Genomic DNA, 23,149 nt, shown 5'->3' on the forward strand with positions numbered 1-23,149 from the left:
CAATGGAAACAATATAATTAGCTCGTAATGCTAACAAAAATACAATCATTCTTCTGCTGCAGCCAAAAATATTTGATTTATGTCTGGCTCCCGACTTTGTATAGGTGTCGTTAACCCAGTTTCGGTTTGTCGACGGGTTAAGTCAACCATATATAGAGACGGTTAATTTATTATAATTAAGCATGAAATTCATATTTGACTGCTTGAGAAGTGAGCTAACATCGGTAGTAGCTAATTCGCTAAGTGTTTAATTTAATGCCGTTTTTTCGTTGGCTCAAACAATTACTCAAGCTAAAAGACCTCAAGATTGGTTTGCAGATAATAGCAATGCTAAGGGTAGCCATAAATTTCTTTGAACAAAAGCAGCTCAACGATAACAAGCAGAATTCGTTTGCATCTAGTTGTTTGTTTGTCACCGAAAACAAAAGGGAAATAATTTTATTCATTCATTCCGCTTGGCTTGAATTATAGCCCCAAAATATTTACATTTTAAGTTTAATAAAATTGTTCGCTTACATTTTATGGGCCCCTCCCGAAATCAATTTTAATTTCAAATACGAATTTCACTTAACAAGTCAGCGAAGTCATTGAAAGACAATTAAACATTTTGCAATTTACGGCTGCGTGCGGCAAGACAAATAATTCGCTTGTCGCTTGTTACTTTTACGGGCCGGTTTCACGCCGCTGGACGCCTTAAATCACAAAAGCCACAGGCTCGGCAATTGCCAGAGCCCGGATCGGTTGCCTGCTCCGGAATTCCAGCGCCTGGTGCACCCGACTGTTCCCGGTTCGCTGCTCAACCACGGCCTTGAATCCCCGGTTGGCTCCCCGCACCTCGTAGTGCACACTGCGAACGTGTCCACTGGGCTCCAGGTGGGCATAAGACCCGGAGACGTAGTCGCCATGGCGCTGCTCTCGGTGCAGGATGTGCACCCGACTGGCCACGTCGGAGATGTGGTACTGATGCGAGTAGTGGAGCTGGAAATAGAGTAGAAAAATTATTATTTGCCTATTTGTGTCTCTTAAAAGATGAACGATATTTGTAACACAGAAAATAATATTTGCAGTGATAATTAAGATATTTAACAGATCAAATGAGGTGGTAGATAAACACACAAACCAATGCAAGCCAGTGCAAATAAGTCAAGTACACTGAAAAGGTGCAAATCAATTTAAGAAACTAATTTTAGGCTAAGCGAATAAATAAAAAATTTGAATTACTGTATTAATTTATTATCATCAAGCTTTTATTAAACTCAATTCGCGTTGTTGTGAAACAGATGCCAGACTCACCCTTTCCTCGTCATGATTTTTGCCGTAATCGCTGTAAAACTCGATGTGCTCAGCCGGTCCACGTTGCGTATGCGCAATCTGCAGCAGCCAGAGGACCACGAAGCCCAAGCCCCATCCATATGCCATGCTGACCGGACACGTGGGCATGAGCTGCTGCCGAAATTAATTTGATTAGAAACATAACGAAGTGGCCGAGAAGAGTGGGCGCCCGGGTGCTGACCGGAGATTGGCCCCGGAGGAGTGGTCGGGGTGAAAATCATTTGCACTTTGCTGTTACGGCAGCAGTTGAAAGCTCGGAGCAACCACTTCCTAGCGGCTGGAGCGATGCTGATTACATAGTCACGTTGTTAACTACATCTTCACGGTGCACAGCAGCCAAAAACGCTGGTGTGGATTGGACGCTGGACTGGTGGACTATTGGACTGGTGGTGCATGCCACAAGTTGGGCAATCAAGGCGAATCAAAGACCAGCATCTTTCACACTTCGTTAGGGGCCACAGACTTAGTCAAGGCAATTTAGTGTCAAAAAGCGAGCAGTCGATAAAGACAAAGGCCCCCAAACCAACGGCAATATGCACATTATGGATCTCGGCGATCTCCGACGGTTGGCTAACATGCCCTAACGTGACTGGCCGCCCGATTGGATTGCTCTGACCCAGAGCTGGCACCTGGACCCTTTTTGTGCCCCAATCCACCCTGATCCATGGGCTTGGCTATGTCTTCGAGGAGATTGCCGTTTATGAGCCGCGAGTGGCAACTTTCTTTCTCTTGCATCATGATGCTTAACTGTTTTTCCTTTTCGCCTGTTTGCGGCACGTTTCACTGGCAATGCAAAGATTTGAACAGCAGGTGACGCCATCGTCATCGTCATCGCCATCCCCATCGCCTCTGCCCAGTTTTGTTCCTGGTCTTCCCACTCGGATGCACAGTTCATAAAAACCAATGCTCTTTTGATTGGTTACAGCTGTAATTGCCTCGGGGTCTTTGTGAAAGGCTGCGAAGCCATAGTCGCCAATCACCGGCAAAAAATGATACCCAAAAGTTCCAAGAAGAATGATTTCAGTTCCCTTACAATAAAAGAACAACATTGATTGAAAATAGTACTTAAAAACACATTCATGAATGATGTGTAAGCTAAGTCTATTTTATGATTAACGCATTATCACTTTACTATATATGTTTACTAATATATCAGCCTCCTTTTATATGAAAAAAAAAGTATTCTTTTTTATTTCTTTAAATACCTTTTTTTGTGCAGTCTTGGATTCTCCACTGGTAATAAAGAAATTGTCTAATTAGGCCGCTGCTCCAACTTTTGATTGGCCATGGGCTGCAGTACGCATACGCCCCGTTGGCTTGCGCAATCGTAGCTAACTAGATTAACCTGGCTGGATGGTGGGATGCTGGATCCCTCTGGGCCACGAATCTTGGCGCCCAAGCTGGGCCCGTTCAAACTGTCGTTAATTGTGGGGTCGGCTGGGTGGCTGACTTCCATAATTCACAGAATCGAACCGATAATCTACGGTGAGTTAGGGCACGTTTTGCCGGCCCATCTCCGCCTTGGAAATGCCAAATGCACTGGGGAAAATTCCAGATCACTGGTCGAAGGAAATAAACAGGCTGAACCAGGACAACTTGTTTCTTTTGACTGGCTAATTGCAATGTAATAAAATGAAAACGAAATGGCGAAAGAGAAATATCGGACGACAAAGCATTTTCGTTTCCATTTTACCATTTCTTTAATGGAACAGCCTCCTTAACACACGCGCTCCATTAGGCCCGACAAACATGCGGCGAATGTTTATTCATATCTGGACCGACTTGGGGTTCGGGACGGGCCCGGTCCAATTCCAGATCGAGCGACACATCCACGGGTCCAGATCCAGATGGGGATCCAGATCCAGAGACACACAGGCACACAGGCACAGACAGCCGCACTCGGTCAGTCAGTCGGTTTGCTAGTCGGTCGGAAGCCAGGCCGTGCCAAGCTGATGCGAAAAAATAAAAACACTTACGTTTTCTATTGATTTGTGGCCAGATTTCTTGTTTTCCTTGCTTTGTTTACATAATGAACTGCCACCGAGTGGACCCCTTGTACCCCTTGCACCCCCTGGACCCCATTGAGCTCCCCTCTCCTGACCATTTCCAGATCCAACATCAGTTATGCGGGTGCCAGTCGCACATAACATTGCTCAACGCTATCCGCCGACACTCGAGATCGGAGGCTATATCTATGTCCCCACTCGGCACTCGTCGTGCCCAGATATATAACCTTAGTCAATGCTATTTGTTGCTATCTTTATAGCAATCATAGCCAATGTCGTCGCCAATGCTGCGCCGAGCTGCCGTTGGGTTTCAAATGGAGGAACTTATTGCAAACTTCGTTTAATTGCCACAGGGGAAAGATGAAATGGCAGCCTCGTTCGGAAATGTACAAAGGGGCGTGAATGATGGGAGAAAGCAGTTGAAAACTCCAATAAAAAATCGTCAAATGTTGTCTAATTTAGAAAGGGGTTCAAGTGGAAGGTCCGTAGAAAAAATCATCCATTTCGCTGAGGTAACACTAGTGGACCAGTAACTTAATACGAATCATTTGCGAGGAAAAGTTATACGATCTAAAAAGCTTAACTAGCAAGTAATTTCGCCTTTACTATCATAATTTCCGCAACAAATTAAGCCAAGCCAAATGTAAGATTTTTATAAAAAACAGGAAAGTCAGTTATATAAATATTATAGGAAGATGTATTTAGTAAGTAAGCAACTTAGAACATTTTAAATTGTAAGGCTTGCAGCAAATTCAACTTTAGTCGTTAGCTTAACATCCATATCACCAAAAAAGTTAAACAAACTTTTATAATCTTGTCGGGCTTGTCGTGTTTCCGTTTAGGGGACCCATTAAGCCCAGACGATGCCAACATTCTACGACCATTACGGTCATAATCTGGCTTTTCATCTTCCGCATTTTGAGCCGCCATCCCGGGCTGTTGGCCACATTCAGCGACCTGGTTCACTCACTTCCCCTTCTACGAAACGCAGATCGGAATCGAGATCGAGATCGCGAGCGGGGGGATTGCATAATGTCATGGGTACAGAAGAAGACCGCTTTCAAGGCCGCAGTCGTGAGCACACTTGGCTGGGCCTTTCTTTCCCTGTTCCCCCGACGGACTTGGACTGGGATACCCATACCCATACCAATACCAATACCATAGCCATTCCCATTCCCAAGCAGCAAAAACACAGGCCTTTTATGGCCTTTCCTGGCCGAGAGTCGTGTTGCTGCACTTCCCAATTAAAATGCACGGCTAGGACAGCTAAAAAGCGGGCCGAAAAGCACTCTGATGCGATACGAATCGCAGAAATGTTGCGAGCAACTGAGGCAGCAAAACTGAAAACTGAAACCCGTTTTAAATGCACCGAATTTACATAATGTGCTCCAAATGGGCAGCGCGCGAATATAAATCCCGAATCCAAAAGAAATCAAAAAAAAATAATCGAAAAAACAGAGCCGCAAGCAATGGCAATGACAATTGCATGTGACAATTGCGGAAAACGGCCAAAGTTGCCAAAAAAAAAATCTGGATGCAAAGTTAAGTTCATGGAGATCCGAAATTGTGCATATGAAAGTCTCTGTTTCCTTGGCCATTCGAAGGGGAAATACTGCCACCGAGTTAACTGAAAACTGAGTCGAACGTGAAAAGCGAATCTGAATAGCGATATTGATGGCTGGCAATTTATGTTATTGAACCTTGCCTTATGCAAATTGAAAAACTATGAGTAATTGTTACCGATTTCTGGGCTTGTTTTAATAAGATTTTTCATCATTCGGCTGAATGTTTGAGAAATGAAAGTCCCAAAATTAAGGAGGTCCCCCCAAAAAATAATCAAACGACTTCCTTCCACAGAGGGCCACTTACTTTTGCTGTTTTTTTGAGTTGCAAGCTGCTGGTGGCAAGTTGCTAGTTGCCAGTTGCTAGTAGCCAGTTGCTAGCTGCTAGTTTGTAGTTGCTATGTGTAGGCCGTAATATCAATGGCAAACACTTGAAAACTGAACCACTTTGCTGGGCTGCCACACTTGCTCTGAAGTGTTTGGAGTGGAGAGCTCTTGGGTTTATTTACGACAGCCAGCAGGCAGATGAGATGTGTCTGGGATTTTAGATTGTCAACGCGGTGACTCGAATTCTTCTGCGCACGAACATCGTGGTGCCCCATAATTATATGCCACTCCGTGTGTGCACAACTAAATCTGTGTCTATATCCATAAGTCTGGAGGCCCGACTATTAGATCATTCTCTTTTGCAATGCTTCCCCTGTCGCGCTCTGTGTGATTTAATTAACTTTTGCGAGCAGTTCCCTGAATCAAATTCAATAACGATTCACCTAGCAGACAAAAGGGCATGATGCCGCACTTTGAGCACCCGGCTTCGGAGTTCGAACACACAAAACGGGCTTGCAACCGCAAATTAGTTTCAAACATCGCACAAAACACAAAAACAGCCTGCAAAACTGCATCAGCGATCGGCAGCCTTGCAAAATCCGAAAATCCACAACAATAATAACTATAGCCCCCGCCATATCCCCGTCTATATATCCCAGACTCGGACTGAGAAATCGACAAACGATGTGCGCCTTCATTCTGTATTATTACTTGGCGGCTGCTTATTTTTGCTTTTGCGAGCTTAGCGAAGATTTTTCAGTGCTGATAGTAAAAGTGACGCATCAAATGGAGCGGCCTGGGCTTGCTTGTAAGTAATGGGTATTAGGGGTATACAAGGTCTAGAATGATTTTACCTACTGACATTGTAATACAAAGAATAGTTACGAATCTCATTTTAAACTGTTTGTGAGATATATACGAGTATGATTTAATGAGTTAATATATAACAAGAAGTGCTTTTAATGATTATGAGATCATTAGAATATTTCCTTTACAATAATGTTTCACCACAGAGCACTGCCATGTATACCCTATAGCCCAAATGTTCTGATTTGCTGCTCCATCAGTCAATGACACAAACACTGGCACACATATGCTTATAACTCATTTTGCAATATTGTTCGAAAAACACACTAAAAACGTGTCCCAGCGACAACAATCACTTTGAAAGGGTCGTGTGGTTTTGCATTTTACGGCCAACTTGGTCGCATCTGGGCATCAATAGAATAAGCAGCGAACAACAAGTAGTTTTTCTATTACATCTTACTTGGGTGTTTTGTAATGCCTGAATGCTAAATTTGGCAACTATTCAGGCAACAGCCACTAAACAGGCTTCAACGTCAATAATAGATGCCAAAGTGCTCTCAGTTTAGCCGGTTTCGGATGCTCACCTCTCGGCAGACTTTTATGGCTTAATTTTGAGCTGGCTCATAGCAAAAAATACATTGTTTATTGAAAACATTATTTGCGGTTTGCAAAACAGGGTTCAAGAGGGTTTGCAAAATAGATTTATTTGTGGTTTCACAAATCGCTTCGAGTGAACTAAGTCGAATCGATGCGATGCCGATCAACTGGGAGTTGGGCACGTGATCGGGCTCAATTAATAAGTTAGTTTGTTTGGCCACCAGACGGAAGTAATCATGGTCGATTATTTTAAATTGGCTGTTAATGAAATGCAATTGGACTTTGCTCAAGTTATTTATTATGTTCAACAGAATATTAAAATTGGAAACTAGGTTTATGGCTTTTTCTACTTCTTCCTTATTTTTAATGGTCCTCGTTTTAAACAGTTTTATAGATTTAAATTGAGTTGAAAGTAAATTAGTGTGGATCTTAATGTTCTTCCTTATTATTATACTCTACCAATGAAGTGCCAAATGTGTGGTTGTTATAATAGACCGCATCAAACTTATGTGCTCCCATTTTATTGTTTTGTTCTTATTCAGCATTTTCTAGTTTCAATTTGTAAGTGCACCATTTCCTTTGAACTGTTTGCCACCCAGCTGAAGCATTTCTTAGCCACGAAAAATGAGGCTTAAATTATTGGCTTGGCATTTAACATGACAGCCACATTAAATTGTCCACTTTGGCAACCTGTGTGCCGGCACATATCTACACACATATTTATATATATATATATACCAGTAGTACCATATATATGGCCATATGTTTGATATATAGGAGTCGGCCAGGCTGCTGCTGGCGTTTGGCTATTTGGCTATAATTGAGGTTTGACGTCTCGGGCCGGGTTGGGTTCAGACTTTTGCTCTGGGGCCTCAGACCTCTCGAGGAAATTCAGGCGACGACGGCCTGTCCAAAAAGCCTGGCAAAAAAAACAATTTTTATTTAACAGCTTCAGTTTTGGTTTGTTAATTGTCACTTTCATTGGAGCCCGCACAATCCCAGCAATTTTAATTCAATCCTAATGCGCCCAAATGATTTAAGATTGGGCAAGCTCCACTGAGCGCTGCACTCTGATGCAATCACACTGGAACAAATTATATCAATACTTTGTGAGGCGCAAATGCAATCCATAACTTAGCATTCGCATACATTCAGCGGGCTAATCTGCGTTTTATGCAAAGCAGCTCGGACCGAGAAATGTTTGCCGATACCAGTTCTTGGTCCGTAACCTTGGGCCACAAACACGACGGGCCACTAAGAAGACGCTTCCAGCTGACTTGGCGAGCTATCCACATCCACATCCGTTGTGTAATTGCCGGCGGCCAGAGATGGAAACATATTAGAAAAATCCATTGCGTGGTGCTAGGCAGCTGTCCGTTGGTGTGGGGCAATTACAAATCGTCAGAACCATTAGTAGTTATTAAGATCGAATCCGAATTCAATTTATTTGTTAATTAACCGATTGGTTAATTCTATGTTGTCCCATGTACGCAGATTAACAGCTATCTAGATCTGAGCTGAGATATGCAGTTAGGCGACTGTGATGTTTCGCTGATATATTAAGTATACGTTGCTGTGTTACAAAACGTGTGTTCATAGCTGACTAATAAAAAATCAAATAAAAATGATAATAAACTGCAATTCAACGGCATTTATGACTGCAAGGTGTTACATTTCGTTTGGCACGCAAAAGTTGATATAACTTTTTGATCGTGGAAAACTTAGCCCCATAAGTATGCAGAGCAAAATCGAGTCTTTGGTAAAACTAATTTAGTGAATTTTAAAACCATAAGTTGGAAGTATTTCCCAGCCCCAGCTTTAATTTAAATAAAAAGCTTTTTCTTATCTTATTTAGCTTTTCCTACTTTGACCGTTTGGCGGGTCAGCCAAAAGTCACCGGAAGAGAAGTTTTGAGGCCTCCAATTAAGTCAGCGAAATGAGCTATCTAAACAAACCAAGATACAAGCACGAACAACGACTTATGTAAGTTGGAGTTACAAATTTGCAGACCGTGAAAAGGTCTTGTTTTTGTTGGAAGAACACCTCAACGGAAACGGACAACTTTGAACATTGGAAGGCAATATTTTTGCGATAATGAAATGCAAAGCTTTTGGTGCGTTCAATTGACCATGAGACACATCGATTGTAGCTTCCCCAAATGGGAAGTGCAAACTGAATAAATGGTTTGCTAAGTGGAAATTGTAACGCCAACATGGAAGGAGGAATCTGATAGATGCATAATAATTATTTGAAGTCATCTGCTCATTACAAACTACAGAGCATATTTATAAATTATTAATTACAAACAACAATATTGGGTTCTTAGTTAAGAGTAAAAAGGTTTTGAAACCTTGCAGTTACATACATTTTTTTTGTTTTGTCCGAAGAAACTGACAGAATTACCGAAGAAAATAGTACAAAGTTTTTTCTTTCACTTAAACATTTTTTCGAATCTTTATTTTACAAATTTGTTGCATAACTTAAGTAAGATTAACCTTGATGTTTCCCTTTTGTTCGACCGCGCAGCGTAGATCTCAGAATTCCTTCGCAAGCTACACTGAGAGAATCCATTGAAGTTCCAGGTGGAGGCGTACAGCTAAGCGGGCTTAAGTAACTAAGAAGTGAATCCACTGGGAGCTCGGAGTGCGTCCTAGTAGTGGCCCGCATAGGGACTCGCATAGTGGCCGTAGTGCCCGCTGTACTGGTCGTACTGGGGGATGTACTCGTACTGCTGTCCCTGGTTGTAGTAGCCATCATCGTAGTCGTAGTGGATGGGTGCAGCTGCCGCCGGAGCATAGTGCTTGGCCACTTGAAGATCGAATAAATATAGAGACTTTAGTTTTTGCGAGGGGGAGACTGGCTTAGATTTATTTCGCTCTGTTGTAATAATGACCGACAAAAAACTAAACTGCCGTAACAGCTGTTAACCGTTTGCCATTGTTGGCAAGTAGCTCAACTGGCCAAAATAAATACGGTAACAATTCAATGCTGACCGAGGCAGTTTCTTTGGCCATTTCTTTGCCCCCTTGCAAATAATTTATTTGTGCACGAATTTGTCAGTCAATTGGTCACAGGTGCTGTTTTCGTTGTGTTTTGTTTTGCTTCGTTTTTCTATGCCTGATGTTTTGTTGTTGAAATTTTACTTTTGTCGCCGTTTTGCATGCAAGCAAGTTCGTTGCCTAAGTCTTTTGTTTTGGCTGCTGATTTCTTTTGCTGTGCGTTTCACTGATAATTCTCAATTAAAATTGCACCGCAGCACCCACAACAATTATGCATTTTCACATGAATATCCAACCATGTATTCAATTCCCAGGCCCAAAGCGTTGCGACATTGAGAAAATTATGCTAAAGTCTTGTGAAGCAAAGGGAGAAGGGAAATGGCCGAAGAAGAAACGGCAATTTTCGTGAAAAATATGCTGCGGTGGCTGTTGTTATTTTTGTTTTTTTGGAAGATGATGCACCTGACATAATCTGTGTGGGAAATTCGAGACGGAAAGTGCATAAGCAAAGCTAGATCTTTGGCTCCGATCGGAGCAAAATGAGGTAACCCACTAAGGAGGCGTGTCGGCGCGGATTAGTCAACCATATGATGTTACACATTTCCAGCCCAGTTTTACAACCCATGATTCAGCTTAGCTGCTTGACTGGCCACAAATGTGAGACTAATTGCAATTTATTGAATGAAATTGCCAATGCAACTGCCACCCAAGCTAGAAATGAGATGAGATTACAATGAAATTATGGTAACTTATTCAGACAGCTCAGAACGTTCAGTAGGCTGCATAGTAATCAGCGTCAAAACCAAGATCATCATCACCATCGTAGCCGTTGTCGTCTTCGTCTGGGCGCAATTTGCGATACTGATTGTTCAGATAGTTGGCATGCCGCCTGAACAGCTTTAGCATGCGATATGTGTTCATGCCTGAAAAAGCGAGCAGAGAACACGTGGAAATGGGTGGGCGTAGCCCCAAGAAAAATGACTATGGAGGAGTGGGGAAAGAAGAGGTGCCACCAGAGGTGAAGGCCAACTATAAAGGTGCTGCTAATCCCTTCTCTAAAGTCTTTAGCCCATATCCTGTACCAAAAGTTGTTCACTCACCATAGGGCGCCGGGGAGGCCACCACCAGAGGAGCGTGGGCCACTGGAGCCACATGCTTCACCACCTGCGGTTCATAGTGGGTCAGGACGGGCTTGTGGGCCACAATGGGACTGGCCACCACCGCCTGGGCGTGCACAGTGGGTCCAGACTTGGTCACCACGGCGTTGAAGCCGTGAATGGAATCCGCCGTGTAATCCACAGTGCGGATGGAACCATCGGGCTCAACCAGAGAGTACTGACCTGTAGATAAAAGATATAGAAATGCGCAGTCTGCGGATCATCCATGATCATCACCTACCCTTGACCACATCTCCATCTCGCGTCTCATGCTGTGACTTCACATCTCCTGTGCTGTGATCAGCCACTCCGTAGTTAAAGGCGTATTTCGGATGGTCCTGTTTGAGGAACAGAATGATTAAGATTAAGGGATAAAGGTATAAGAATGGAATATATTTATAACATTGTAGGGTTCAATAATTTTAAAAATGAACTTTAACTGCAACTACATCATAAGATTCTAAAAAAGGATTTTTTCTATTTTATGTAACTTTTTTGGTACAAGTTTTATCTTTTTTGATACGTAATCCTTATTGGCTTGTTTGTTTGAATCACTCCAAAACTCACATAGTAATCCAGGGCATATCCCGGTCGCGCCACAGCAACACTTGCGAAGAGAGCCAACGAAAGGACGACGAAGCACACGAAGTTTGCCATTTTGTACTTGGTTTTTATATTTATTGCTTCAAATGCGTTTGAAACGAGGAAAATATTTGCTAAAAATAAACACAAAATATATCGTATCCGTTAGAGAACACCGCACTGAGTTGGAGATTTTTTGATATTTTCAGGAGATTTACTTGGAGTATTTCAACGGCACTAGATACAAACACCACCGAGCTGCCCGGAATACTGTGGCGATTCTAAAAGCAAGTTTCCATTAAATAAGCGCGAAATGTGCGAAAGTCGCGAGCAGCGCAGTAGACGCCGGCAGAGACGTCGGCAGAGAGCAGGCACAATGCCAAGACTCTTGGTTTCTCAGTCACTCGGCTGTGGCGAATGGTGATCGGTGATCCAGTCTGGTGAGCCACTCTTCGCCGGGCAAAGTGGCAAGTAGATGCCCGGCCATGTGAATGAAGTTGCAGCACGGATCCATGGGATGTTGCCAAACGCAGCCGGGTTCCACTGAATCCACCGAATCCAATGGATCCGCTGAATGGGGTGGCGTTGTCTTGTGTTTTGTTGGTTGATCTGCGACACATTTCTCAAATCCGTTGCCAATCCCCCAGCGATTGTCAATGAAGTCATCTGGAACAATCACTTCTTTTCAGCTCAGAATTATGCGAGATTAATCATTCGAGTTAATCATTAATTTCCTTGATTTCTGCAAGAAATGATTGTGGCCAATTTAACTAACAACTTAATGCAGGTCAGAGCAGCCAAAAACCAAGAGCGAAATCGAAATCAAAATAAATCGCTGACAAGAACCGAAAAAATGTAAATCAAACACAAATCGGGTCAAGTTGCAATTGCAGCACAATAAGGCCCTAGTTATTCGGCACATGCGAAATTCTCAGTGATCTACTTCAATGACAGTGGTTAGGACCAGCAACTAGTACTGGTAATGGTAACAGATACTATGGCCACTGCACCCGCTTTGGTCTTTTGTCTTTTGTCGGCTAAATGCAACTTGAAGGTCAAGCGCATTAAACTAGGCTTCAAACTTGGCTTCCAATCTGGGCTGAAATGACAGCAAAAGTCTTTGGAGCAGGACAATTTATGATGCCAAATAAATGCTTTTCCTTAGCTGTTGTGAATCTGACCTTTGCTTTTGCACTAACAATTAGTTTGAATAGTATAATATATATAACATTACCACTGAAGCTTTAAAGTTTAGAAACTGTATAAAATAGGTCACAAATAAATATGCCCCCCAAGTTTGTAAAAAAACCACCTAATTTTAAAGTTTTTAAATAACTTTAAGAACTCGAACCTCTGAAGAAGTAACATGCAAGATGCTCTCATCTTTTTAGCTAATTTGTGCGCCCACAAAGCAGATTGAGACAGATTTTCAATCTTCAATTTATGGCAGTTACACACCCTTGGGAAAAGACGAGAACGTGCCAATTGCGGTCTGTCTGGCAGCCTACAAAGTAATCCAAATTATGTACAGACCGCAGAAGCCTTAGGTTTTTGTGCGACTAATAATGTGGGCTAGTTTAATGTCCAGGTCGGCATTTCTTGGGCATTTTCATTTTCACACAATTAACCATGGCGAGGGGCGTGCTAAAGACTCTAATTAAACGAGGGGTGCTTCAGAAGTAATCTCCAGCTGACCCAAGCAAAAAAAAACCAACAGACCTTCGACTTTGGCTTGGAAACAATTGTCTCTCTTGGACTGCGGTTTTTGTAAAACAAAATACTAGATTAAGTCAATTTGCATGCTGCCAAAAAGCATTTTGCTACCTAGACTTGGGAAAATTCAGTCAGCGATTGTCGGCGTTTTCCGAAGGTTTTCCATATATGCACTCGCAGGTTTTTCCAAACCGTTCTTTTTGCTGAGTAAGCAGACATCTTGACAGACACATGTGCGTGGCTGGGCATTGTTTTCTGAATTCTGGCAATTAACTTATGTTAAATATATTTGGCCTATGAAAAAAACCAAGCCAAAGAAAATTCATAAACAGAGGAATTCCTCTAAAATGTTCTTAAACGTGGCATTTCCAGGGGCAAGTTTATGTGGGATGGGAACTTCGAATTTGGAATTAGGAAGTCAAATATTCTAGTCGCTTTAATTCAAATAGATTTTAATGGATAAATGTGAATTAGAAGATGAATTGACTATATTACAATACTGTTTCAAAAGCTAAACAAATTTAAAAGATTATGGATATTAAAAACAGGAGAGGAGGGAATATAAAACCCTCATCTAATTCTTATTTTGCATCCAAACTTCTTTTCTCTGTGCATTTATATTAAATACAAGCCACGAACTTCCTTTTCATTACCTTCATTTTCATCCCGTGAATGCTTCAGCCTGGGGAATCGGCAATGCAATTACCATGAGATCGCAGTTTGGCCAAATCCAGAGACGAGTCATGAGCCGGTGACTTTGACTCGTTTTACTTTGGTCACCTAATTTCGGCTTGTTTGCACACCGACTAATTTGACAATGGAGCACTCGACAACTGACTTGCAACATGGGGAATGGAGTATGTTGCAAGTCGTGGGTCTTGGGAGTGTGGGCGTCTTTAGACTTGTTTCTCGAATGATACTGCCAAGTCCAGCTGGGGCTGTCATTGTTGTCGCCCTTAGTTGGCCATGGTCCAGTGACTCCGCCTCAGCTGCCGCATCTCCAATTGAGTGACCATTGTTAACATGGCCAGTCTGTTACAGAATGACCCGTGGCAAATGCAAACGCGTTCGCGGCAATAAAATGCAAATGAATGGCTGCCTCTGCGTCTTACAGTCCATCGTCTCTTCCTCCAGCATAAATTTCGCACCTCGGCGGCCAATTTGCTGCAGACTGTTTGCCATGCATCAAATTAACGGCCCAACTAATCCAGTTAACATTGTTATATAATTGACTCCGACAGCCGAAGCTCTGATTAGGCACTGCTGTCTTCGGCAGATGGGCTGTCCGTCTCTTATTATTTATGCCCGCTTCTACTTTACTTTGTTCAATTATGTCCGCTCAGTTGGCAAACATTAATCAGCAATTAATGGCGGTATTCAATTACGCAGGCAGTCAGACGACATTTAGCATTTTACAGTGGCTTACAGCCCAATGACCAATGGCTACACTGCGTATACGTGATATGAAGATTAACATGCTTTCATTTAATTACTATTTTTTACTTAATCGCCGATTTTTGTGGTGTTTATATTGCTAATTGGATATCATGCATTTTTACAATATTTTTTTGGCATGTGCTTGACAGGCTATACAAATTTGTTACAAGTGGCAGTGTGCAACTAATAAATCGCTCGACAAAATACTTCTGCAGCCCTCTGCACATCTTTCGAAACCAGTAGCCTATAGTCGGGGTATTTTATTATCTATAAATTGTATCAGCTCCGACAGATTTGTATCTCAGAAGTTGTATCTTAATGTTGCCGCCACATACAGCAATACAGACCCCCAGATACCAAGATACTATAACTGCAATGGATGCCATATAGAGAGCACGTGTTGGCGACAGTTTACTGAGGCAGTCGTCTTGAATGTCAACTAGTCGAAGTGAGCAAAAACAGAGAAAAAACGGAGTAGCATAATGCCGAGACTTAGTAACTGTCATTTATCTATGAAGAAGTCGCTGGCTAAGTAAAGGTTACTGGAGCAGCAGATGCGAGTCTACATTCCACTCGACATTGAGATTTCACATTTTGGCACAAGGGAAAAGTACTTCGTCTTGAACATCTGAGTTCAAATCTAGTTAGCCATCGGAAACTTCCTTCCGGCATTTCCTACTTCTTGACCTTAAGTGGACGGAGAATCCGCCCCCAAAGGCGGCACCTGTCCGCTCTTTTTTCGTTTCAAGTGAATTAATGGAGACCACGTATGGCATATTTACCCTTTTGTTTTGCTTTCAGCTCGAAAATGCGCACATTTAAACGCTCCGCTGCGCACTGATCTTTGATAAATTCTTTTTCCCTCAGCCAGCATTTTTGCACCATTTTCCCGACGTCTCTGTTTTGATCGTTGGCCATTTGTCTAGAGCATAGACCAAAAACCACGTTGTGCCCATTAAGAGATCAATATTTGGCTTTGTTTCGTCTTGTTCGCACGTTAAAAGTGACGGAAATGCGAAGATTTGTTGCATGCGGAAGCCCCCACACACTCATCTCTTGTGACTTAAATGTTTTAAGTTATGCTTTATTTGTTTATTGTCTTCACTGGAGAGATGCCCCCGAACTTGTGACCGCACTGGGGGGCAACTCCCTTTGGGGCACAATTCTGCGGTGACTTTCAATGGTCACAAAAGTAAAAGTGCGTAAGTGGATAGGGAAATTGTGGTTTTCCATGTGGCATCAATTGACCTTGTTATTTGTTATTGGTAATGTATCTATTGGAAAGGAGTGAAACAATGTTGTCTGGCATTTCCTAGGGACTTACATTGTTGTATATTTGCAATCAAATAAAAAGGCAAGCTCATTATGAAGTCATTTCTTATTAAAAATTTTCAATAATCTCAAATCTGTGGTAATAAGTTTCATTGTTATAAAAAGTAAAAAAAAAAGTCAAGGTGTTTAAGAACCAAAAAGATCTTAAATACTTATAATGTGGCTTAATTTTCTAAAGCCTCTATATGGATTTTATATAGCTTGAAAGTAGTCTATGACACTTACTCTTATAGAAAGCACCCAAAAAGCACACATCATCTCCTTTTTTTTGCTAAGCCTCCAAGAATTAATTTGAAAGCGGAGCTTTAAGTTATACAAAGAAATCAATGCCTAAAAGTTTTCTACAAAATTATGCAACAGAAACCCAAAATAATGAGTACATCTATTTAATATCCCTAAGTATGGATTCCTATGCACACTATTATACCAACAATAAATAAACGCTTTTGGATGTCATTTTATATATTTATTTTAGAATTCCTAATATACACCGCTTTCTAATTTTAGTCAAGTTTTGTAAAGAAAACGTTGCAAGAGAACAGATGGCAGAGTTCTTCTACTGATAAATAAAATGTTGATAAACACCAACTGGTTATTGGCGGATCCAAAGTTAGTCAACTGCCCATGATTACCTTCACCTTTTCCACTCACGCCCACAAATTAGCCAACTCGATTATTGTCATTCCAGTGGCGTGATCCCAACGAAGTGCTCTACCCATCAATTTCCATAACATTCATAACTAATGGGAACCATAATTACCGATACTTGCAATCGATTGCCTTTTGAAAGTGAATGTGTTCTTGAACAGAAATGTTAATCAACTAATTAATGACATTTAAGGCCAAAGAAATCTCGGACTAAATATATATATTTTATAAGTTAAATTGTTTAAGAATGCAATCTATGCACAGAATGAAGCCAAATCAGTGCAGTAAAAAACGAGGTATTTGAATTTTTATAATTCTCTACATTTTGTATTTATAGCATTGTCAGCCGTTTCAGCTTCAAACTTATAGTATACACAAAGTTATTATAATACATGTGTTTTTTTTATTATTTTTTTTACATTTTGTTTGTTTTCTTCATCTTTTCAGGTTGGTTCTTCTTCGTGGGCGTGTAGCAGGATAGGCGTTTGTTCCTCACTCGATGTTTCATTATTTACAATTAAAGAGAATGTTGGTTAACAAACAAAAGAGAGAATTGCGCGAAAGCTGAGACAGAGACGGCAATGTGTGTGTGTGTGTGTGAAGGAGACAGATGCTGCCGGGGGAAATCCGGGGAATCCCCGACAGGACATGATGGACATGACTGTGGTACTGAGTATTTTAGCAGGCTTCGTCAGTGGATCGATCATCCGTTTTGTGAGGTCGTCAACGTGCTTAATAAATTACAGAAGAGTGGTGTTGGCGGTGCAGGTGGTGCTTCAGGTGGTGCATCCAGCGGGCTGCTCCACATTCTTAGTAGTGGGCCACATGCGCGTGGGCGTTGTGGGTGGCGTATCCGTAGGCGGGCACCTGATGCGCCAGGGATCCGGCGTAGGGCACAGCGGGAGCGGCGGCCACATGGTGAGCAATAGCGGGGGCATAGGCCGGAGCAGCATGGACAACGGCGGGAGCGGCGTGGGCAACGACAGCGGGAGCAGCGTGGTGCACAGTGGGGCCGGTCTTGTGGACGACGGCGTTGAAGCCGTTGTGGTCATCGGCGGTGTACTCCACGGTGCGCACCGAACCATCGGGCTCCACCAGGGAGTAGGATCCCTTCACGACATCGCCATCGCGCACCTCGTGCTGCGACTTCACGTCTCCGGTGTGGGAGTCAGCCACTCCGTAGTTGTAGTGGTACTTGGGGTAGGCCTGCGGATTGGTACAAAGATTCCATGAGAAGAGTGCCGGCTTGCTCGCATTGGGTGCTAATTTCATGTGCATGCCACACGCCACTCTAAGCAGCTGGCCATGCTAATGGAGCTGGCGTGGGAAAATAGCCAAGCGACCAAATGGCAAATGCCACAGTGACCCTGGGCCACCAGCATCCACAGCGCTGGCCAGCGGAGGAGTGGGTGAGAGGCTGTGCACACTGGTGGTGTCAGATTTAGGGCATATTAAGCATAATATGCTTGCCTCTACAGCCACTGGGCTGTATGACTTGCTCAGGCTTACAGGTCGTATGCGTGATGTTTGCCAAGAAGGATTACGTGTCGTATAAGTAATTTTTTTGAGTCAAGATGTTTGCATGCACTTATAAGCTCAGAATGGTCTTGTAATTTTATGGTTGCAATCTTTTGATTTTAAAAGGGCAAACAACTAATAGGATGGGTTGCTAAAGGAAGGAAACAATTTTGAAAAGTGTGTTTTAGAAGAGTCAAATGAAAGGACATTGATGTTCCTTGAGAGTTAGTAATCCTCTTTAGCGCTACTTTGAGAATTAGTCCTTTAGTTATATTGACGCCTAGTTGAGCACTTACATGGTAATCGATTCCCTCGTCGTGGTGACCATGGCCGGCATAGATGGCCGGGGCGGCGGCGTAGAGACCAGCACCATGTCCGTGGAGGACTCCGGCGGAGGCGGCGCTCAGGACGGCCAGGCAGATCAGGGACTAAATCACAGGGGGTAGGGGTTTGTTATTTAGTGTTTAGTTTTCGATTGGATCACATAGCACTTTTGGCTGTCACAGGGCTATCCTGTTCACTCACTTTGAAGAATGCCATTGTTTGGTTTTTTTGGGATTTTGTTTCTTGCAGACGCGAGTGTGTGCTGTACGTTGAGCTGGATTCAACTGATAACTAGAACCAAGAAGGAAGCCGCTTTTATATACAAGACAACGCCCGAGCGGCCCAAACACGAGCCGAGCCACAAAAAGCCGAATGCCAGTCGGTCAGCAGGGGCAAAAACAAAACTACTTGTACAATGAAATACTGAAATACTGAAATACCAGGCAAAGCCGAGCTTTGCGGAGCGAAGCCCAAGAAGTTGAGGCCCCCACAACGCCCCCTCCTTTCCCCAAGCAATCCACAATTATTTAATGCTTTTCAGCGAAAAAAAAAAAACGAGAGTGAAGTTCAGTTCAGATGTGGAGCGACTGTTGGCTGGCTGTGGTTTGTCTTTGGAAATTGTCTGATTTGTGAGATAACCGGCGATGTATGCAAATCGAAATCGAAATGGAAATAGAAATAATTGTGAAATGGAAGGGAAAACCTCAAACACACGACACCAAATGTTAGTTCTATCAAATGAAACAAATATTAACATATCAAATTGGCCATTATTAAGGCGTATTAATTATGAAATCATGATTGGAAAAAGGTTGGCTATCTATATATTTCCATCTCCCATCACGATTTAATTGAAATGGCCTCTGCAAGCACAAAACTACCTCGCAAAAACAATCTTCGCGCACGAATAAAATTAGCCGTACACACAAATATTTATGAAATAAAAAGACAATGGCTGAAATAAGTTAAAATTGCATTTGGTGGGCGGAGGTGTTGCACCCCCTCTGAAAATCTCAATGGTTTTTTCTGCAGCATGTTGCAATTTGTTCGCTCGTCTGTTTCGTGGGTTTCAAGACTAAGTTTTCTATGTTCTACGTTTTCTATACCTTATTTTGCTTGCAGCGGGCGTCGTCTATCAAATCTTTAGGTTAATGTGATAGTACACTACAAGAAATAGAAATTATTGTAATTAATATAAATAATAAATACTTTTGTCGTCATAGTGAAAGCAACTGAATAACTAAACTAGTAATATAACTAAGCTAAAATGCTTTTGGGTTTTATGCCACTGAACTAAATATAATCTTGTGATCTTTCGTAACAATTCAGTAAGGGGCCTTATTCTTCAATTGTTTTCCAGTGCACAGACTGTTGTTCCTACTGCCACTTTTTTAATTGCCATGTAGGCCGTTTTGCTTATTAAACCAATCTGGGAAAGACAAGAGGGGTGTGCTATGGGGAGGCCACCACCCGAAGACGCTGTAGAAACGCCGTCGAAGTGGGGCGCAGCGTGGCGCCACATCATTATGGCCAAAATATACGCCAGTGCAGCCCCAACTCATTACCAGGCCAAAACTACAAACAGTAAAAAAGCAAAAGCGTTTGGTTTTGTCATATTTTCGAGGGCTGCCTTGCTTTGTTTTACGGCACATTGCTGGGCTTATGCTACGTACTTGCCCTGCTTCGCCTCATTTAATAAATTGTCTCGAATTAGTAGCTCGGCTCTGACATTCCCCCTTCGGAGCCCCTTTGAGCCCCCTTTCATGCCAGGCTGGCCATCGCGTACTAAAAAATTGAAGCAATCATCTCAAGGTTAGCACGACACAGCAGCAAACGACGTGTAACGGATCACTAACAGTTTTAATCTCAGCAGGGACGTAGTTAAAGAAGGGGCCATACTTATCCTAAAAATCATCTAGATTATGTTTATGTGTAAATTGATTATGGAGGAAAGAAGAATATTTATTTAAATCCAAGCCAAAGCTAGTTGGTAAGCAAGAAGAAAGTCCAAGTACAACGAGATCCATGAGCTTCCTTAAGGTTAAAATACATTTCTTTTAAGTTTCCCATACCCTTTTATGATATACCCTTCTGTAGACTCGAAACGAATCTCTGAGTTTGCCTTAGATTGCCTGAATAAAAGCACGATCTGATTACGTCCTTTGTTTGCGGAAAATGACGCACCGCCGTGGCCAATTAATTGAATTTTTGCAGTCGAGACTTTGAAAAACTAGGTTTCGATTGGGTTCGAGCTGCTGTAAAGCAGCTGTAATTGATTGCCTTTTGATGGAAGATTGAGCCATATTTGGGAAGAGGTAGGGCAGTTCGATAGAATATCCCCGATAAACAATCGTTTCAAAGCACTCAAAATTTTATTACAACTTCTAAGTAACAATGGAATGCAAAACCAGTTCCACCAACTTCCTTGATACGCGGTTTCGTTTCCTAGATATTCAGCAACCCGTTAGTTAAATGTGTGGAAATTCCTTGAACAATCATAAGCCACTTACCGCGGCAGAACCAATTCCAGTTTAAACAGACTATAGACTAGACTGAGCCCAACAATGACAATTACGAATTCGTGAATGCGAAACTCTTTGGCCACATTGCGCGTTTCCTTTTCGATTTAATTATTCACCCCTTCCGCTGCAACACAGATTTCAGTACGTGGAATAGATCCGCTCCGCATGGACGCAAATATATATCTTAACAGTTATGAGTCAGGCGCGGAGCTACAGAGACCACCCATTTGCAGTCTGTAGCCGGATTCGCAGAATCATAGAATCGCAACGCCCAAGTGGCCAGCAGCAGTTGCAATAATCTTGGCCCGATCTTGGCTCGTCATGTCAGCACACCAAGATCCGAGATCCGAGTCTCTGGCCACTTGAGTGGTGTCCGACCGAGTGGAGAGCCCCAGAGCTGGCAATATTTTTCTAGCTGCGGGTGCACGACGTGAACAGTCACTGTGATTCCGCGGCGTTAGAGAGTATTTGCTCAAAAGACACTGGGAAAAATATAATATTAAGGATTTTTAGTGAAAGAAGTCTTGAATTTCTTATGGAAAGTAATGAATTCATTTTAAGGATTTTTCAGTAGTAGTAATGTTACATTAATGTGCTGAGGGTTAGCCTTCCAAATTTAAATTTAATTAACTAGGTACTGTAGTTTTATTGGATGGTTCAAGACTTATTTCTCGCAGTGCACGCGCTTAGAGTCAGCTAAAAACCTCAAGTTGATATATATTAAAACAAATTTGTTGTAATTAAAGCAATTTGTGTGCGTTGCCTTAGTTGCACTAGCTGTTCGGCTGCTGATTGAGTGGCAAATGTTTGCAGCTTTTCCTCGCATTGTTGTTGCGGTCGTGTGTGTGCGCAATATGCGAAACAAGTTCGTTGCCCAAGTCATTCGTTTGATTTTGAGTTTCGTTCTGTCAGCTGTCTTGCGCAATACTGTCCGATGGTAGCGAGTTCACAAGTCAACAGTGAGTGCAGAACGTAGGTTATAATTTAAATTAATTATGCAAAACCGTATTGCAATTAACATATTGAACTAAGCCCAAACGACTCACAGCAATTAACATTTACTCATGATTTGCTTTGATCATTTTCGACCAGCGGCTACTACGCTTTGTGGTAACCAATAAAAAACCGCAGAAAAGAGCGAGTCGATGGAAAATAACAATACCAACTGCAGTAATTGAACAAACCGGTGACCTTGACCAACGACGAATGGAATTCACTGGAAATCAAACTGCAATCAATAGACAAAAGGGTTCAGCAGCGTGGTATAAAATGTTAGAAAAAGCGTAATTGATTAATGAAATCTGGGGGCACATTATGCTTGTCATACAGATTTCAGTTTCAATCTGATAATACAGTGAAGAAAATCGGTTTTTTCCTTTCCTCGTAAGGTAAAGTGCAACCACCAAAAAAGTTACTATACCAAGGTCAAAGCAACTAAAGTTTTTTTCCCTAACAAATTGTTTGTTTTTTTTTGTTGTAAATGCTCCGAGATTTGGGTTTCAATTTTCTGACAGCTTAATGCCAAAATTTTCGGTGGGCGTTCGGCTTATCAGCCGTCCAATTACAAATGTGAGAGGGGGAGAGACCAGTAAACAGACAACAGCTTAATCCGTGCAATTATGTCGCTCGAAATTTACATAGATCACCACCATTGTTCCGCGGATAGACCAGATCCAGCATCGACCTTCAGGCGGTGGCCCAGACCAGCGCGGACCAGGCTTAGAATGGAGAACCAGCAATGGCAATTTGCCATGACCAGGCCAACACAAGACACGGGACCCAATCCTCGGTCGAATTCGGTCTGCATGCAGATCGCTTTTCGCAATGCATTCACTGCAGTCCGCAGGGGGCGTGGCGCTTTACAAAATTTCCGCTTTGGGTTCCGCGTCGTATCGAATTGGTTTCTATATGGTTTTGTAATTGTCTGGGCATTGTCATTTTTGTTGCTGAAATTTGTGGCTCAGCTCGCTGATTTATTGGCTCTCGATAAAGTGCATTGTTCACTGGCCCATGGCATGTTGGACATGCCAATGCTTATCGCATTGTTCGCCATATCCGGCTTAGAATTGTTCCTAGAGCGCGATAACTCATAGATATATATATATTTCATACCTGGCGCTCTTGCAACACAATCGCGAGGCAAACCGCAACAGAGATGTCTCGCAGTCCCAATCTGCCGCATCTTATGGTCTTATGATCCGTGCACCACCCCCATCCCAATCCCACGACGACGACTGGGTTAACCGCAGCTCAATTGTTGGCAATCGCTTCTTGCACAACGTGCAA

At 42.5% G+C, this 23,149-nt stretch overlaps 3 protein-coding genes across 3 annotated transcripts; all 3 read right to left on the bottom strand.

Moving 5' to 3' along the window:
* Positions 1–84: 84 nt before the first annotated feature.
* Positions 85–5,750, bottom strand: LOC6532456 (cuticle protein 7). Its single transcript, XM_002093167.4, has 3 exons — positions 5,208–5,750; positions 1,294–1,443; positions 85–978 (listed from the first exon to the last, which is right to left on the bottom strand). The coding sequence occupies exons 2-3, from the start codon at positions 1,438–1,440 to the stop codon at positions 694–696; spliced, it is 432 nt and encodes a 143-aa protein (XP_002093203.2). The 5' UTR covers positions 1,441–1,443; positions 5,208–5,750; the 3' UTR covers positions 85–693.
* Positions 5,751–9,089: 3,339 nt separating this feature from the next.
* On the bottom strand, positions 9,090–11,649 carry LOC6532457 (larval cuticle protein A2B). The gene is made up of 5 exons (XM_002093168.4): positions 11,588–11,649; positions 11,355–11,503; positions 11,029–11,125; positions 10,731–10,970; positions 9,090–9,439 (listed from the first exon to the last, which is right to left on the bottom strand). The coding sequence occupies exons 2-5, from the start codon at positions 11,442–11,444 to the stop codon at positions 9,282–9,284; spliced, it is 585 nt and encodes a 194-aa protein (XP_002093204.2). The 5' UTR covers positions 11,445–11,503; positions 11,588–11,649; the 3' UTR covers positions 9,090–9,281.
* A 5,149-nt stretch (positions 11,650–16,798) lies between these two features.
* LOC6532458 (cuticle protein 7) lies at positions 16,799–18,644 on the bottom strand. Its single transcript, XM_002093169.3, has 3 exons — positions 18,543–18,644; positions 18,314–18,445; positions 16,799–17,705 (listed from the first exon to the last, which is right to left on the bottom strand). The coding sequence occupies exons 1-3, from the start codon at positions 18,555–18,557 to the stop codon at positions 17,310–17,312; spliced, it is 543 nt and encodes a 180-aa protein (XP_002093205.1). The 5' UTR covers positions 18,558–18,644; the 3' UTR covers positions 16,799–17,309.
* Between the last annotated feature and the right edge of the window lie 4,505 nt (positions 18,645–23,149).

Source organism: Drosophila yakuba, chromosome 3L (assembly GCF_016746365.2).
Source record: "Drosophila yakuba strain Tai18E2 chromosome 3L, Prin_Dyak_Tai18E2_2.1, whole genome shotgun sequence".
NCBI classification, from domain to species: Eukaryota; Metazoa; Arthropoda; class Insecta; order Diptera; family Drosophilidae; genus Drosophila; species Drosophila yakuba.

Excerpts from the sequence above, each read along its gene's own strand:
- LOC6532456 (XM_002093167.4), bottom strand. The coding sequence starts at position 1,440 with ATGCCCACGTGTCCGGTCAGCATGGCATATGGATGGGGCTTGGGCTTC. Across the intron at positions 979-1,293 it reads AAAATCATGACGAGGAAAGG|CTCCACTACTCGCATCAGTA; the intron begins GTGAGTCTGGCA and ends CTCTATTTCCAG.
- LOC6532457 (XM_002093168.4), bottom strand. The coding sequence starts at position 11,444 with ATGGCAAACTTCGTGTGCTTCGTCGTCCTTTCGTTGGCTCTCTTCGCA. Across the intron at positions 11,126-11,354 it reads GATATGCCCTGGATTACTAT|GACCATCCGAAATACGCCTT; the intron begins GTGAGTTTTGGA and ends TTCCTCAAACAG. Across the intron at positions 9,440-10,730 it reads GGCCTCCCCGGCGCCCTATG|TGGCCAAGCACTATGCTCCG; the intron begins GTGAGTGAACAA and ends TCGATCTTCAAG.
- LOC6532458 (XM_002093169.3), bottom strand. Across the intron at positions 17,706-18,313 it reads ACGAGGGAATCGATTACCAT|GCCTACCCCAAGTACCACTA; the intron begins GTAAGTGCTCAA and ends ACCAATCCGCAG.